The sequence below is a fragment of the Chlorocebus sabaeus genome, chromosome 1, assembly GCF_047675955.1.
Source record: "Chlorocebus sabaeus isolate Y175 chromosome 1, mChlSab1.0.hap1, whole genome shotgun sequence".
NCBI classification, from domain to species: Eukaryota; Metazoa; Chordata; class Mammalia; order Primates; family Cercopithecidae; genus Chlorocebus; species Chlorocebus sabaeus.
Window position 1 is genome coordinate 15,806,946 of NC_132904.1, and position 17,465 is coordinate 15,824,410.

A 17,465-nucleotide genomic window follows, 5' to 3' on the forward strand; every position below is an offset into this window, starting at 1 on the left:
GATTCTCCTGCCTCAGCCTCCTGAGTAACTAAGATTGCAGGTGTGCACCACCATGCCAGCTAATTTTTTTTTTTTTTTTTAAAGCAGAGACAGGGTTTCACCATGTTGGCCAAGATGGTCTCCATCTCCTGACCTCGTGATCCACTCACCTTGGCCTCCCAAAGTGCTGGGATTACAGGCATGAGCCACCGCGCCTGACCTCATATCTCACTGTTTCTGTTTGCCCAAAGGCCTCATGCCCATAGTAGGGGGTTGAGTAAATGCTTGCTAGAAGAATAAATGAACTTCTGGGATTCTTGACATCTCAAAGATTGAGTTGAGCTAGGTTGTCCTCAGGGTTCCCTCCTGCTGTCTCTGGTTTCTCCAAATGCTCCCAATTCTGCAGGTGGAGCTAGTATAAGGTGGTAACAACAGGCTATTTCTCTCCCCAGCAGAAGACGGTTAGATTCGGCAGCGAGCTAGGTGGGAAAGCGGGTGCCACCAGTGGGACCAGCCTCACAATAGGGGCAGTGGGGGAAAGAGTAGGAAAATACATGCAGGACAGTTACTCCTGCCAGGCACTAGGCTAGAGGCTTCCACACCTGTTGTTTCATTCAGGACTCACAGCAACTGAACGAGGTAGCTGGCGGCTTAGGGACTTTGAAATGAGACGGTCCTGGGCCTGAATCCTGGCTATGCCACCTAGTTTATACGACCTTGGGCGAATTACCTCTCTGTTTTTCCATCTGTAAAATGGAGATGAGAGCAGTAGCTGTAGGGTTGCCTAGAGGATAAAATGACTCTGGAATGTGAAGGTTGAGCACAGTACCTAGCACACAGCTTTCTATTAATATTGTGTACTGGTCATCAGGCAACATTCCTGATTTTACAGGCTGGGGAAAGGCACAGACATGCTCCATAGGCTACTCTGCCCGCAAAGGGCACAGCTAGGATCTGAAATCTGGCTGCTTGACTCCAAAACCCTTGCCTACGGCCTCCCTAAGAGAGGAGCCAAAAGGTGTTCATTGCAGCCTCAGTGGGCAGGGAGCTTGTTAAGCTGGTGTCTGTGAGAACACTCAGCTGTGGAGAAAGCACAGCACGGCTGTGACTGTGATGATGCCATAGGCATCAGAGGAAAGAACAGAGCCCGAACAGCTGCCAGTGCCGAGCTGGAAAAGGGGAAAGCAGCCCCAGAGGCACAGGCAGGGCTGGAGTTGTCAGGGTCAGGGGTTCCTCTGACAGGCGCGGTTGGAAGGGCCGCTGGAGCCCAGACACTTGAAGGGAAGCAGGAATGGTTGCCTGGTGGGCAGAAAACTCTGCACTTGCCCCAGGAGCCAGTCTCTGGTCTGGGGAGCCCTGCAGGTGGACCTCTGCAGCCCACATTCCCTGGCTTCCTCCCCCCTGGTTTCTGGGGAATTTGGTCAATCGGAGGCACTGGCAGGGGACCCAAGGGTGGGAAGAAGGGGATGGGGTATGTATCCGCTTGCCGCTTCCCTGCTCTGCCTTGCTTTTGCCTGTGGCTGTGTCACTTCGACCGCTGCTCCTATCAGGTAGGTACCCCAGCTCAAAACCAGGCTCCCATTCCCCTCGCGGGGGCGGCAGGTCTACAGTGGTGACGGCTTCCCTGAGTGCCTCGACTCCCATGCTGGTCCCTGTTGAGTAAATTTCTTCACAAACCCCAGCTGAATGTGCTTTCCCTCCGGGGCCTTCACTGAGACACCCCTAGCTGTGACCAGACAGGACACCTCTAACGCAGGACTCAATCGAATGATTTTGAGGCCTAATAGTGCTGAGATGTTGTGCGTGCATGTGTGTGTGTGTGTGTGTGCGTGTGCTCCCTTGTGGCATTACCAGCAATAGATAAAGAATGAGTAAGTACAAACGTCAATTACCATAATAAATCATTTGTCAGATGCGCTTCTGCAGGGCAGGGCTGGAGCGCCATTCCAATGTGATTGTGATAGGTCTATAAATAATAGTGCATGCTTCAGCAGCCCAAATTTCCACAGCCCTTCCTCACACACCCACACATGTTTGATTCAGACTTTTAGAGCTTGAAGGAGCCTAAAAGATCATCATCTTTAACCAGCCCATTTTACAGAGGTGGAAACTGAGGCCCACAGAGGCAATGAGATGTGCTTTACATCACATCCAGGATTTACAGCAAGGCCTGAACTGTAGCCCACAGCCTGGGCTCCTTCTGCTTTACCTCTGCTTCATCTTGACTATCCTCAGCTTGCCCCAGCACAAAATATATATATATTTTTTTTTGTATAAGCATTTTTGTTATTTGGATTCAAGTTTATCATCACTATATTAAAACTTGCTTGATTCTAGGAACTGGTCTGGTTCATCTCTGTGTTCACCACAAAGCCCAGCATGTGATATAATCTGGAAGTTGAAAGAGACCTTCAAAGTTCTCCCTACATTATCTACAAAGGGTTTCCCTGCCGATGCCTGAATACATTCAGTGCAAGGAAACTTACTACCTGTAGAAGCAGCCCAAATTTAGCTTTGGATAGCTCTAACTGTTAGAAGTACTTCCCCATGCTGAGCTGACATTTGCAGTAGTCAGCAGTCAATAAACGTTTGCTGAATGGAGAAGGGTTTTTTTATCACGATGTACAAATCCCTTGGAAGCTCTCAGACATCTGTTTAGAAATGATCCATCCTCTCATGGAGTGGTGGAAATTCCTTCTTAAAGCAGGGACACGTAACTGTTACAGCAGCAGGAAAAACAGCAACAAACTTGCGGGAGCCGGGTTTGACTTGCAAGGGAAAACTTGGGCCTGGAATTTGGGTTTCTAAGTGAAAGTGGTGGTGTTCTCAGCAAAGCTTTGCCTGGTGGGAAGTAATTTTGCCAGCTGAAATACGCTTTTACAGTTGATTTCATACTGATAGGAAAATATCTCCTGGCAGACTCTTTGCTTCAGGGTGGGGCAACATCCTTAGAACACGCTGGAACTCTTCTTCTTAGAGAAGGGCCCAAAGCCATCCTTATTTATTCATATTCCAGGCACTAAATCAACCTCAAAGGCAGACATTAAAAAAATGCCTCTTGTTGATCTTTTAAAAATGCATTACTATTAATTTATCTTTAATTAATAAGGTAGGGAAAGATCAATGGACCTGGAGCCAGAAGATGTACCTGAGAGCCAGGTTACTCGCTGTCTGCTCCCGAGAGGGATCTTTTGGGCCTCAGTTTCCTCATCTGTAGAATGGGAGTTACCATACTGGTCCTACTTGTGGTTGCAAGCACAGGCTCTGGAGCCAGGCTGCTAGGGTTTGAATTCTGGCACTAGCATAGGAGCTGTGTGGCCTTGGGCAGGTAGATGAAACCCCTGAGCTCAGGGATCCAGTTCTAAAATGTTCTCTTGAGCTGTTACATCTTTTTTTATTTTTTTATTTTTGACAGAGTCTCACTCTGTGGCCCAGGCTGGAGTGCAGTGGTGACATCTCAGCACACTGCAACCTCTGTCTCTGGGTTCAAGAGATTCTCCTGCCTCAGCTTCCTGAGTAGCTGGGATTACAGGTGCGTGCCACCACGCGTGGCTAATTTTTTTTTTTTTTTTTTTTTTTTTTTTTTTTAGTAGAGACGGGGTTTCACTATGTTGGCCAGGGTGGTCTCAAACTCCTGAACTCGTGATCCGCCCACCTTGGCCTGCCAAAGTGCTGGGATTATTACAGGTGTGAGCCACCACTCCTGGCTTCAAAATGTTCCCTCTTCAGGGTCGAGATAATCCACACAGAGCATCTGCTAATTCTCTGGCTCACTGGTAAGTCTTCAATGAGTGTTAGCTAGTATTTTCTATGAATAATACTGGTTGCTGTGAGAATAGGGTAGGCATGAACATGATAAAGGGCTGTCTAAATCCAGGATCACTCTAATTGCATCACTTCCACTGAAACCTAAAAAAGATGAAGAAAATGGATTACGGAGAATTCAAGCAAGTACACTTCCCATGGAAGAGGGCCTTCAAGTGTTTCTGTGGAAATGATGGTGCCGGCTGCTTTTAACACATATTCTATGGCTTTTGGAAAGAGAAAAATCCAGATTGTAGAGAGAATGATCAAAGCCAAGGGTGCACTTCGATTCTGTCTCTGTCAATTGGCCTAAGATCTTGCTGATCCACACGTTTTTGCCTGGAAGCAGGACAGGCGCCAAATCTCCGAGCTTCATGAAAGCTGCTGTGGGTACATTTCCAACATGAAACGATCACTAGAAACACCTACCGCACCAGGAACATCTAGCAGCTGAACAAGTGTTTTTTTGTCCCAGACACCAATAGAGGAAATCCAAAACTGCGTTGCCTTTTAGTAGCAAAGCTGTCTTAGGAACTCTCAGAGGAGAAACAAGAAATCAGGCATTTTGAAATGCACCGTTTCGATTCTCTCTTATCAATCACACCAGCCATCGCCACTGGGTATCTCTCTTACGGCTATTTTTTGTTTCCTTTTTTGCAAGCCATGTGATGGCGCAAGGTATGCTGGAAGCAATGGATATAGATCAAATCCCTGGATTTGAGTCCTGATGTGCCTCTTAATTAGGCTGTATAATCTCAGGCAAGTTTCAAAATCTTTCTGAGCCTACCTTGGGGGGTGGGGAAAGATGGCGAGCTGTGAATACTGTCAAAAATAGGTGTGAAAGGGCTTTGCAAACTTAACTCCAGGGCTCTTAATCTGAGGTGCAGGGATAGGCTTTCATTGATTATTTATTTTTTAGAATTTTTAATCTTATTTTTATAGAGAAGGAGTCTTGCTATTGCTGCCGAGGCTGGTCTCGAACTCCTGGCTTCAAGGGATCCTCCCGCCTCAGCCGCCCAAAGTGCTGGGATTACAGGTGGGAGCCTCCACACCTGGCTATGGGATAGGCTTTTAGAGGGCCTCAAAGTCTTGGAATTTTATGCTGTGTAAATATCAATGCATAGAATAAGAACTGGAAGGAAACTCATTAAACTGTCCCAGATGTTAACTCCCTGCAAAGGGTGCAGGCCTAGGGAATGAAGGGGACTTCCCATGTCATTACTTTGTATACAACAGTATTGCTCGGATTTATTTCTCCGAGAATGTATTTATATCTTATTTGTAGAAATGAAATAACTTGGCTAGGCGTGGTAGCTCACGCCTATAATCCCAGCACTTTGGGAGGCCAAGGTGGGTGGATTACTTGAGGTCAGGAGACCAGCCTATGAAATCCCGTATCTACTAAAAATACAAAAAATAGCTGGGCGTGGTGGCGGGTGCCTGTAATCCCAGCTACTGGGGAGGCTGAGGCAGGGCAATTGCATCAACCTGGGAGGTGGAGGTTGCAGCGCTACTGCACATGCCAGCCTGGGCAACAGAACAAGACTCTGTCTCAAGAAAAAAAAAAAAAAAAAGAAAGAAAGAAAAAAGAAATAAAATATCCTTTAAGAAGATAACTTCCCTGCAAATTTTCTCATGTCTATGAATATGTGCATCTTCCTTGGATGCATCTTCCCCACTTTTCATCGGGGGCATAAAGCAGTTAGAGACCTCTGAAAGTTAAGGAAGGGCTGTGATTTCACAGATGAAAGTCGTTAGGACTTGTCCTGGACGTCTCTGCAGTTGCCCCTCTGGTCCACGCTCCTCCCTTCCTCACCCTGCCCTGGGCTGCCTCAGTGGGCCGCTTTGCCTCAGCTCTGGCTTCCGGTGAGGCTCTCCCGAGTCACAGCCACATGTCAGGCTGTCCTCTGCTCACAGCTCTGTCCGTCTCCATGTTCCTGTCACTGCTTCCTCTCCTCGCCTCTTCAGACCTGGGTGGTAACCGGCGTCCTGTTTCTGGCCCTGGTACTGCACTATCCTGTGTGGTTTCCGTACACCCTGCCCACACCTTTGAAACAGTCCCTTTATTAAACTCTCCTCAGATTACCCAGTTAGAATGTGCCATCTGTTTCCTGCGGGGACCCTGACGGATACAGTATTTTTAATCTGTCATTGCACCATCAATGCCTATACACTCACGCATACACACACACACAGACACACTCACTCTCAGCCTCACACATTCACCCACTAACAAATACACCCACTCTCACGAACTCACTTGTGCGCGCACACACACACACACCCCATCACCTGCTCCCAGGACTTTGGGAAACATAGTACTCTGGTTAAAGTCCTGTTCCTGTGAATCGAGGGTCTACCTGGGCCTCAGAAATCTCGCCAACAGAGAAGAGAGCCTCCTGAAGAGCTGCAGCGCTCTGCTGAGAGCGCCTTTCACTTTTGCACCACTGAACTGGCGACTCCCAACGGTTCTTATTTTTAGAAATTGCTGCACTTTGTCTGCTAGAAATCCAGATGACCCCACCGACTGCAATCTCAATATGCTTGGAAAGAGGCTTCATAAAAATACTAAGTTAAAGCAGCCCACAGAGTCTTTAGCCATGCAGAACAGACCAAGGAGTAAAAATAAAATCTCTCCACTAAATTTCAGGTAGGGGAAGAACAGAATCTTCAGGGGATCACAGAAATAAAGATTAATTTGCATGGACAGCACCAAGTACGCTGGGGAGGAGTTGAAGGGAGAACATTTTGGCTCAATTTGAGGTCACCTTTCCAATGACTGGAGCAGGCCCCTTTGCTTGCCACGGATATCAGAGATCCCCCAATGTCAGGGTGATTACATGGGCCCTCTATAAACTCTTTTGAATCACAGGGGTCAAATTAGGAGTTGAGATCCAATGACCTCTGAGACTACTCTAAGATGCCCCCTTTGGAACTTCTGCTTTCTCATCTGTAAAGTGACCACCTGACTTTGGGTGACTGCAAAGGAACTTCAACAGCTATAAATTCTCAAAATCTCTGATTCTGCAGGCAAAAAGCTACAAAAACTAGGGGCGGGGGGAGTGACATTTGGAAGGGAGCTGCGAATGTAATTAGTGATGGAAATGTGAATCTCTAGCTGCCTCTGGATGTCTTAGTTAGCAGATTCAAACAAGGCCGAATCTTGGCTGAATAATTCCACTCCCTCCAGAGCAAACGGCAACAGTAGGGGTGTTGAAAAATCTGCCTCTGTTGGAGGGAGCGGCAAATGAATTTGTCTGGGAGACAAAAGGCCAGGCTATGAATTGCACCGCCAGCATCTGCTAGTCTTTAAATCTCCCTGGAACTTGGATTCTTTGTTTTTAAGCAGGGATGAAAGTGTCAACCACATAGGCAGGCTTTTTTTTTTTCTGAGGATTAACAAGTACAAATGTCCCTAGTCTTCCTGGCTGGGGTGGAGATCATCCAAAGAAATATGTTTTGAATCCAGGCTCCCCCTCTTGCTTGCTTTGTGACTTTGAGAACCTTATCTAACAGTGAGGCTCCATCTTCTCCTCTGTAAAGTTGCAGGGGATATTGTAGCACCTACTCTGTAGGGCGGGCAAGGAACGCTGAGCTGAAGCACACAAAGCGTTTTGCATACAGGGTGACTAGTATGGTTTCTACCGGTAAGTAGCTTGGTGAGATTCTAAAAAACAGTGCAAATTTTACCATATCATAGAAAGTGCACTGTGAGCCACACTGAACCTGGCTTTGTGACCCTTTCTCTCCTACTCCAGGATTCAGAAAGAGGGCTTTGCAGCCTCCCACACATGGGCTCTTAGCTTAGCCTTGGGCGCCAGCAGTTTGAGGGTCACAGGAGGGTGGTGCGTGGGCACCCAGGTGAAGGGACTGGAAGGGGCTTGGGCAGAGCCCTCTGCTTGCCATGGATATCAGATATCCCCCAGTGTCAGGGCAACTACTTTGGCCCTCTGGAAACTTTTAAATCACAAGGGTCAAACTAAGCAGCTTTGCTTCCTTCTCTGGCCTGGAGGGCATTGTTGGAGGAGTCAATTATTTGACATCCTAAGAGGGAGTGGTTTCTCTTAGGCCTCTAGGTATTACGCAGGCAGGGTCTTTGGAGATACTCTGTCCTGCCTCCCCAAATACCCTCCAAGCTTATTTAGGACCAGGTCTAGCTCACATCCTTCTGTGCTCAGGTGGGGAGGGAGGGAAGGCAGCTGCAGTGCAATACATTGGAGATAAAGAACTCCAGACCAATTTTTCTTTAGATGAGAGATGCTGTTCTAAAACTGTATGATATCAGTAGTTGGGGGTCTTTATAATATTCACATTCTTCATAAGCTTTCCAGCCAAATGAGTTATTTGGAGGATTAAAGAATTCCCAATGGCCAAAGGGAAGTTATGTAGATGAAAACTTGCACTTTAGATCAAGAGAATATTATTAATATGTTACTATTTTAAGCCACCATACAAATATCCTTTGTATTGATCTCAGTGTGATATACCAACTGAATAAATATGCCAATTTCTGCCAGTGAGCCGAACAGTATTTTTAACCTACTTTAAAATATGTGTTGTTTCCTATGGTTTTTTTAAAGTTTGGAGTTGATTATGAAAGTACTTTCAATTTTTAAAGATTCTTCTTTCCAGAGAATATACATGTATATTTTAAACTATTAAATATAAAGCTTAATGGGGTGGGCGATTATTTTTTAAGTGATAAATTAACATTTTAAAAAGGTGAAATGATTATTTTTGGCTTATGTATGCCATTGTATCAGAGAATACCACCTCAACAAAGGAAATTTGAGTAACAATTATTTGAATATATTCAAACGTATATTCTTATGTTCAAATGTAACTGAAATATATTCTTATGTATTTTTCCCCCTGGTCACAGCCTATTTAGTCTATTTAAGCTGTTTAGTGTATAATATTGTGTACTTAAACAGGGCCCCGCCAGAAACTTCAGGATCTTCAAAAATTGGGGGGAATCTACAATGTATACATGTATCAAAACATCACATTGTATCCCATATATATACACAATTGTTATTTATCAATTAAAAAGAAAATAAAACTTTTAATAAGTAGTGTTGACCTTGTAGTCTACACTTTTGAGAACTGTTAACCTAAGATAACTGAGTACGGTCCTTAGCATGTTGTAGACAGTTGGAACATGTTTAATGGATTAATCGATAAACGAATGATTCAGAAAAAAAGTGAGAGAGAAACAAAACAGAAAGCTGAAGCTTTTCACACATTGGTGAATTGAATCCTGAAGATCACAGCCGTACTATCACCATTTCAGAGATGGGGAAATTAGGATGGGAGAAGACCAATGACTTGTTCAAGCGCTTTCGGTTGCTTCCAAACAGTTTATTCTCTGATTCCTCTCTCCCTTTCTTCAAAATGGAGAAACAAAACCAAACCAAACCTGAAAAGATCCCTGAAGTCTCAAAGCCATTGGGATGATATTTAAAGACTGGTCTGAGTTCTTGTTTGGAGAGGCATTGAAGAAGAGCCAATGACAATTATAATTTGCTATTGGTGACATATGCTTGTGGACAGACACGCAAAAGTGCCATCTTGTAAAATGTAAAACGATACCAGTTATCACCCTTACTTTGTAGAACGAGAAACCTTAGAAAATTCAGGCCCAGGGCAGGGAATGCACCTATCTGGAAGTCACTTAAGCACGTTACAGTTTCAGGCCAGTGTTAGGAACAGGCAAAGAATCGCAAACCCCCAGTATTTCAAGAGACCTTGGCCGTCTCTTCTAACTACTGACCTGCAGCACGAATCCCTGGTGTGGTCCCCTGCAGTGATAAGGAGACACTGTCTCCCAGGACACCCAGCTAGACCCTAATGGCTGTTCCAGAGTCCTTCCTGATTTGAAATGAAACCTGAGGTGGGACTTGGCACCTGGGGTGAGTGGATGGATGTGGGACCTTGTCTCCCCGATAAACATTGCTGCTTGAAATAACCTTCTTTAGAACAGCCCGCACCTTCTTCTCCTGATGTCCCAGGAGATAGGGGATTACCTGAAGTTGTAGCCTGGGGACACGCTGCTCTTCTCAGAAACGCTGTCCAGCCGGGTGAAGGAGTATTTGGGGATGCACTGGTCCCAGGCCTTGTCCAAGTCGCACACCCAGCCAATCTTAATGCCCAGAACTCCTCCCTGAAGAAAGGGGCAGGGTATGAGCTTTCCTCTCGCCCTCCGACTCCCGCGCTGGGCCAGGGTGGGGGTGGGGTGGAGGTCGTGACAAATGATTTCCTCCCATCCTCCAGGTGGGAGACGGAGGCAGGGAGAAAGGAAAGTGATGTCACATGCTGCTCAGTAAAGAAGTGCTGTGGGGGCCGGGCGCGGTGGCTCAGGCCTGTAATCCCAGCACTTTGGGAGGCCGAGGAGGGCGGATCACTAGGTTAGGAGATCGAGACCATCCTGGCTAACACGGCGAAACCCCGTCTCTACTAAAAATACCAAAAACTAGCCGGGCGTGGTGGCGGCGCCTGTAGTCCCAGCTACTCGGGAGGCTGAGGCAGGAGAATGGCGTGAACCCGGGAGGCGGAGCTTGCAGTGAGCCGAGATCGCGCCGCTGCACTCCAGCCTGGGCGACAGAGCGAGACTCCGTCTCAGAAAAAAAAAAAAAGGTCTGTGGCTCGGCTGTGGACACTGGAGCCTCTGAGTCCTACTTTTGGGATCTTCAGTCCTTTAGCTACAACACAGGAGAAAGTGGCCACAGGTCTACTTTCCCATCGTTTAGGGGTTACCACAGATCTAAGGCCTTTCCCTGAGGTGAAGTGTGAAGATAGGAGTGGGAAACTGAGGCTTGAGGAAGGTGGGCTCAGCGGGAGCGGGGGCGGGCAACACAGCTCCGCGTGGGGAGAGGAGAAAGGATTTAGGCACAAAGCCAGTGGCAGGCCCGGGATGCTTCCACCAGGTGGCGCTGTCTCGCCGCAGCTCCTGGCCAGTGCCGGCCAAAGGGCCCTGACAACTGGGAAAGGGCTGAAGTTGGGGAGTTTGGGGTCGCGGAAGAATGACTAGGTCCTCACCGTGCGCGCCAGTTTGGCAAAATCCTGCCCCGCAAACTTGACCACGTCCCCTACCCGCAAGATGGGGCAGAAAGGGTCCTTGTCCGGGTGGAAGCGGCAGGTCTTCATGTCCCTGGCTGTCAGGTTGGGAAGGAGGTTTCCCCTGGGGAGGAGCGGAGAGAGAGGTCGGCCCAGGGTTCATGGGAAGATCGTCTTATGCAATCTCCCCGCCCCCGCCCCCCGCCTTCCGGAGCCTCAGGGCCCTCCACGCCTAGCGGGGATCTGAGCCCTCCACGCCTAGGGGGGATCTGAACCCTCAGCCTTCATCTGGACCTTGCCATCTCTCTCCCCTCTTTCCTTTCCCTGCATCTTTCTGGTGCCCCATCACCCCCTTCCCTGTATCAGGGTGATGTACATCGGTGACTAATCTCCAGTTGCCAGACTGGGAGTTGGGGAGGGCAGGAATCATTCCTGGTTACTTTGTGCATTTTTTTTTTTTTTTTTAGATGGAGTCTGTCTGTTGCCCAGGCTGGAGTGCAGTGGCGTAATCTAGGCTCACTGCAACCTCCGCCTCCCACGTTCAAGCGATTCTCTTGCCTCAGTCTCCCAAGTAGCTGGGATTACAGGTGTGCACCACCGTGCCTGGCTAATTTTTTTTTTGTATTTTCAGTAGAGACGAGGTTTCACCATGTTGGCCAGGCTGGTCTCAAACTCCTGACCTCGTGATCCACCCATCTCGGCCTCCCAAAGTGCAGGGATTACAGGCGTTTACCACTGAGCCTGGCCTAGTGCACTTCTGTAGTGCCTGGCATTGCCCTCTGCACATGGCCAATGCCCACCGAGTAGCTGTGGAATTAATGAGTCAATGAAGGGGAACTGAACTGACTAAGAGAAAAGGGATTTCCACACATGGGCTAGATGTGGGGAAAAAGAAATGGGACGAGACCAAAAGGGTTTCAACCGTTGAAGGCATCCTCGACCCAGGACTAGGCCTAAGTTGTCCCTCTCCTACCCCAAGCAAAACTCCCATTTGGATCTGAGCCCCAAGGCAGGGAGGCTGGCAGAGAAACTGACCCCAAAGTTCACCTGATCCTCAGTGGCCAAGGCCCGCTGGGAGATTGGGAATGGAGGCCCCGGGAGATTGGGAATGGAGGCCCCGGGAGATGGGTCAGTGGAAGTGGGAAGACCTGTGGCGAGGGGGCATCTCCACTTCCCTGAAAACAAGGTGGCAGGGCTGGGGGCGCCTGCATCTTGGCTTTAGAGAAGAAGTGGGGACTCACTTCTCAAAGTTGAAGAGGGGGAAACGGATGCTGTTCTTGATGAAAATAGTGAAGTTCTCAGCTTCCATCATGATGGGCCTGTGGGTGAGCACAGGAGGCCTTAGCTTTCCAGGAGGAAGAGGGGGAAATGAAGGCTTTCACCCCCGGGCGACCTTTCCTGGTGGACACCTCCAAAGGGAGAGCTCGTATAGATAAAGGGCACCTTGAGAGCGGGCTATAGGAAGGGATTGTCTGTGCCTGAGGGTCCGAGCGGGAGGAGGAGGCAGGTGAGTGGGCTGGGGAAGATGATACCCTGGGCCTGAGTCCACCCCCCCACACCAGGAAGGGACAATACTGGGGAGAGTCACAGACTCTCCTCAAGTTCAGAGATGCACAGCTCCCACATGGGCAGAGGGGAGCTGAGGTGGGGGCCTGTCTCCTTCCATCTGTCTTGGAGCCTTACGTTTCCACCGTGTCCACCTCCGTGGGGCACCAGCCCTGGATCTCACAGGTCCGGAACGCAGAGCTGTAGTTCACGCAGCGGCCAGTGAGGACCCCTAAAGTGGAAGCCACAGCTGCTGGGTGGCTGCCTGCCCTTTGCTCCTCTGCCTTCCCTTCCTCCCTCATCCCTTCCTTCCTCCCTCAGGGACCCTGGCAAGTGGGGGAAAAGAATGGGCAGGGAAAAGGGAGCTGACTTCTCTCCTGCTGCTTCTCCTAAGCCCCAGACCCAGACAAAAGGAGGTGACAGCCTTCCTTTCATGTGCTTCCAGGCTCAGCAACCCTGAGGACCTCCCTTCTTCTTGCTCTTCCTTCCTTGCCTCTGAGTCTGTGCTGCAGCTCTTCCTTCTGTCTGGAATGCACTTTTTGAAGCCCCCTCTATCCTGCCAAATCCTATTCATCTTCAGGGACCTTCCCAAATGTCACCAGCTCAAGGAAGCCTTTTGATACCACCCACCCAGAAGCACTGTCTCCCCCGCCCCCAGGCTCCACAGTCCTTTGTACCTCCTGGACAGCACATGCCACTTCAAGCACCCCTGTCTGTCACCACCATCCTAGACTAGCAGCTCCTCTGGGCAAGGGCCATGCCAACCTTACAGCACCTGCTGGGTGTGGCACCCAGGGAACATCATGTAAATGCCAGCAGAATGACATGGAACAGGCTGGTTCCCACTCCCTCTCCAACAACGGGCTCTCCCCCATGGGTCCTGCTAACACTTGGGATTGTGGGGTGGGGAAGGGGCTGGACTCACCCCCGCCTGGGAAGCGCTCAGGCCCGCACTGGCTATCTGATACACAGCGGTATTTCTCCTCACTCTGTGGGCAGACAGGTCACAGGTTGGTGAAGGACCCTGTCCTGGCCTGGTGAGCCCCTCAGCTCCCATGACCTCCCCACAGCCAGCAGCCTCAGGAGGGTGGAGGTCCCGGGTCCCAGCTGCAAGGCCAGACTTAGGGCCTCTGCTTATACCCCACCCCTCCCTGCCACCAGTCCTACTCCCACCAACATTTTCAGCCTTAACCTGCTTCACCCAACCTCTCTGTCTCCTCCCCTCACCTCTGGGCAGAATCCTTGCATCTGGTTTTCAGTAACAATCATCTTGGTGATGATGACAAAGACCGAGGTGCCCTTGGGAGGAGAAGAAGGGAGAGAAAAATATGCAACAGTCCCAGTCTGTGAGACAGGGACTATCACTGATATCCCCTCTCTGCAGATGAGGAAAGCGAGGCTTGTGTTTAGTGACTTGGCCAAGGTCACAGGGCTAGTAAGGGGCAGAGCTGGCTCTTTACAACCACCCACATGGTCGCCTTCCCCCGTGTGTGTTGTCCTTGATTGCACTACAAGTTGTGGCAGAGCCTGGAGAGGAACCCAGCTTTCCTGGTGCCTAGCACCGCAGGCCCAAGCTCCCGCACAGCTCTCAGCTGCTGGGTGAGAGGTCCTCTGGATCAGTGACATCATGGATTCTGCTTTGGGAATCCCACTGGCGCTCTTTGCTCTGCTTTCTCCCCTCCAACCTGCCCAGCGCCTGGGCATCCGCATACCTCTCTGGATAGGGGACCATACCTGAGGTGGCGTCACATAATCAGACACATCCATGACTCTGTTGGCGTAGAGTCCGAAGCCCTTCACCTTGGTTACCACTGAGGACTCAATGGCTGTGTCCCGTACCTGGTATGCCTTCTCGTGCAAGAAAACCCACCTGGGGCAGGAGAGCATAAATGAAGAGAAAGAGAGGAGTCCACAGACCCAGCAGACAGAAACTGGGAGAGGTCACCTTCCTGCCAACACTTGGCCATGCCTGGCAGGGTGTGCGGATGGTTCCTTCTGGAGGCGTGAGACCTAGGGCGAGCCCTTGGTTGACTTAGAATAGCGTTTCTCCACCTTTGGTCCCATTACCGCCCCTCAGGTGCCTTTCTAGACATTTCCCCCACAGTGGTCCCCCCTCCATGAAAGTTTCATATCACAGATATCTGTTTATGTACTGTATGCAAATTTGTGCTTTATGCATAAAAAGAGTGAGAACCAATTTTCACCTCCTTGGGGGCCATATGGCCCCATTGAGAATGCATGGCTCAAAGTCATTCCATGCTGCTGATGGGGGCCACTTCTCTGGCAGGCACCCAGGAGACAGGAGGACAGAGGATCCCGGGCCTCTGCTCCTGTGAGTTCCAGCCTTGGCCCAAGGCTGTACCCTAAGTGCCCAACACAAAGTAGCTCAGTAAACAAATCAAAGAAGGTCCTTGGGAGCTGGGTGCTTGGAAGAATCCATCTGCCCAGGTGTCAGATGAGAACGGAGAAGGAAGCAGGGGCAGCGGCTGAGCTTTCACCTGGCAGATAAAGGAGTTGGGTAGAAGGTGGGAGGCTGGGGGAGGAGGGAGGGGAGACTCTTCTGATCTTATTCCTTGGATTGTGCTGCCACCCAGTGGTCATTTACCTATACTGGCTCCTTCCTGCAGCTTTAAGTCATTATGGGACCATGTGGATGAGGCCTTCCCTTCCTTCCCTACTTTCCTTCTCAGACTTTCCCCACCTTCAGCAAGTAGGGCTTGCAGATACTTGCTGTCAGCTCGTGCCTCTGCTTTCCTATAAAGTGCCTGCCTTTCCATTTGAAATCGCCAATCACAGCCCTCAAGGCTCAAGTCCCAGCTCAGCCTCACTTAATCCCACACTTCCAGCCTTTGGCAAGATTGCGTTTGTTCCTGATGGCACACTGGGAGGTAGATGCTGCCACTGTCCCCATTTGACAGATGAGAAAACCTCATCAAACGCGTTTAGAAAATGCCATGCAACCCTCCTCCTTCCCTGAGAAACATACAATGTAAACAAACAACTGTTACATTTTGTTAACCTCACTGTCTCCCAATCTTATTTGACCACAGAAGCCAGTCATGGAAGAATATTGGTGACCTCTCGTGCAACTGAGGAGCACACTATGGAAATGCTGGGTTAGGGCATTTTCTGCATCTAACCAGGGTGGCACGAGGTTGGAAAACCACACCAGATGAAGGTGAGTGGAAGGAAGTTGAGACTGTGTGGCCCAGAGAAGACAAAGCTGTAGGAGTTAGAGGCTGGGAAGCTGCAGGGGCAGGAGCTGGGCTGACCTGAGGATTCTATAAGGAGGTGGGTGAAGACTTCAATCCCAGAACCAGCTGCTTCGGGAAGTCACCCCATATGTGCCACACGTCTGGGACGACTCCAGGACAGCGTGATGCTCACCTTGCAGGTGTGCTGAGAGGAGGCCCTTTCCTCAGGTGGAGGTTGGACTGAATGATCTCTGGGGTCACTTACTGTTGGAACATGCAAAGAGCAGCAACTCCCAGAACGTACCGGGGGTCCCAGTCACTTGTAGTTTGGACACCACGATCCTATTTACTGCAAGCACCAGCGGGTATTTGCAAGTGGCTCTTTGTTCAGTTTTCAGTGAGAGGGTTTGGTATTATCTCCATCATGGGGCTTCCTCTGCTCACTTGAATCTTTTTTTTCTTTTTATTCTAATTTAAGTTTAAATTTTTGATAAATAAATACTATTTATTATTATTATTTGAGTCAGAGTGTCACTCTATTACCCAGGCACTGGCGCGATCTTGGCTCACTGCAACCTCTGCCTCCCGGCCTCAAGCGATTCTCATGCCTCAGCCTCCTGAGTAGCTGGGATTACAGGCGTGCACCACCACGCCTGGCTAACTTTTTTGTGTTTAGTAGAGATGGGGTTTTTCCATGTTGGCCAGGCTGGTCTCAAACTCCTGGCCTCAAGTGATCTGCCTGCCTTAGCCTCCCAAAGTGCTGGGATTACATGCGCGATCCACCACGCCCAGCCCTATTTATTATTGATAATAATTGTATGTATTCACGGGGCACAGTGTGTTTTGATATGCCTGTACCTTGTGGAATGATTATGTCATGCCAGTGATCATATCTACTACCTCACATAGTTATCATTTTTTCGGTAGTATTACTGGCTTGAATTCTGAATGATTTCTTGAGCGGGAGATAAAGGGTGTAGTCACAGCACCGGCAAATGGCTTCAAACGCGTTACCTGTTTTCCTATTGCTGCTTTAGAGCAGGCGGGCGGCATCCTGATTAACGCACCACTTAGAGTGACTTGCGTGCTTGTAAAATGATCTCATGAACACCGCCTTCGATGGGGCTTTGTGGTGCTGCTTTATCTCCCAGCACTTTTCTTTTCTTCTTTTTTTGGAAGGGGAGGGGTTTCATTCAGATTTCACAAGGAAGTAAGCCTCACGTAGAACTCCCATCTGCCAAATTACGTACTAGCAGAAGAGAAGGGAGCCTCTTTGTCACGGGAAACCCAAATGTGCATTATTAGCTCACGGCCTGGGGCCCTGCAGAGTGAAGGGAGTGAGGTCTGGGGCCCAGGCTCTCTGCTTCCAGCTAAGATGGCTGCTGGCCGCAGCTGTACCTTCGCAGAGTGCAAACTGTGGTCTAAACACACCCTTCTGGAAGCGAGCCTCAACGTGCCTAGCCACAGAATAGACACATTCCTCCGTGTCAACCTCAGGAAATGGTTTTCTGAGGCCCCTGCCCTGCATCCTTAAAGTCCAGGAACATTTGGAGATGCAGAGTTCAGATTACGATTATATAACCAGTGCGGCACTCGCACTGGATCTTTCACTACGTTCTTACTGAGACAGCTTTGTTATTACCTCCATGTCATGAATGAGGAAACTGAGGCTCAGAGAGGGTGCTAAGTTGACCAGGATTACACAGCTGGTATGTCGGCTCTAACCAGACAACCTGCTCCAGACCACTCACAGCCCCTTCACTCGAAGGTCTCTAGCTGTGTCCCAGCTCAAGGCCAGGCCATGCTGGCCCCCTGAACCGGACCCTGTGCTTTTCCTACCAGCTCCTGCTCCATCACCAGTGAAAGCATCTCCTGGCTTAGGAAAGT

General features: G+C 49.4%; 1 protein-coding gene across 1 annotated transcript in view; it reads right to left on the bottom strand.

Moving 5' to 3' along the window:
* Nucleotides 1-17,465, bottom strand: part of P2RX3 (purinergic receptor P2X 3) — a 32,796-nt gene that overhangs the window by 10,561 nt on the left and 4,770 nt on the right. Inside the window, exons 2-8 of the mRNA XM_037999312.2 lie at nucleotides 14,119-14,254; nucleotides 13,612-13,683; nucleotides 13,310-13,373; nucleotides 12,523-12,616; nucleotides 12,081-12,158; nucleotides 10,822-10,963; nucleotides 9,810-9,946 (exon numbers count right to left, since the gene is read on the bottom strand). Of these exons, the coding sequence (XP_037855240.1) occupies nucleotides 9,810-9,946; nucleotides 10,822-10,963; nucleotides 12,081-12,158; nucleotides 12,523-12,616; nucleotides 13,310-13,373; nucleotides 13,612-13,683; nucleotides 14,119-14,254 (723 nt within the window). The remainder of the gene's footprint in view (nucleotides 1-9,809; nucleotides 9,947-10,821; nucleotides 10,964-12,080; nucleotides 12,159-12,522; nucleotides 12,617-13,309; nucleotides 13,374-13,611; nucleotides 13,684-14,118; nucleotides 14,255-17,465) is intronic.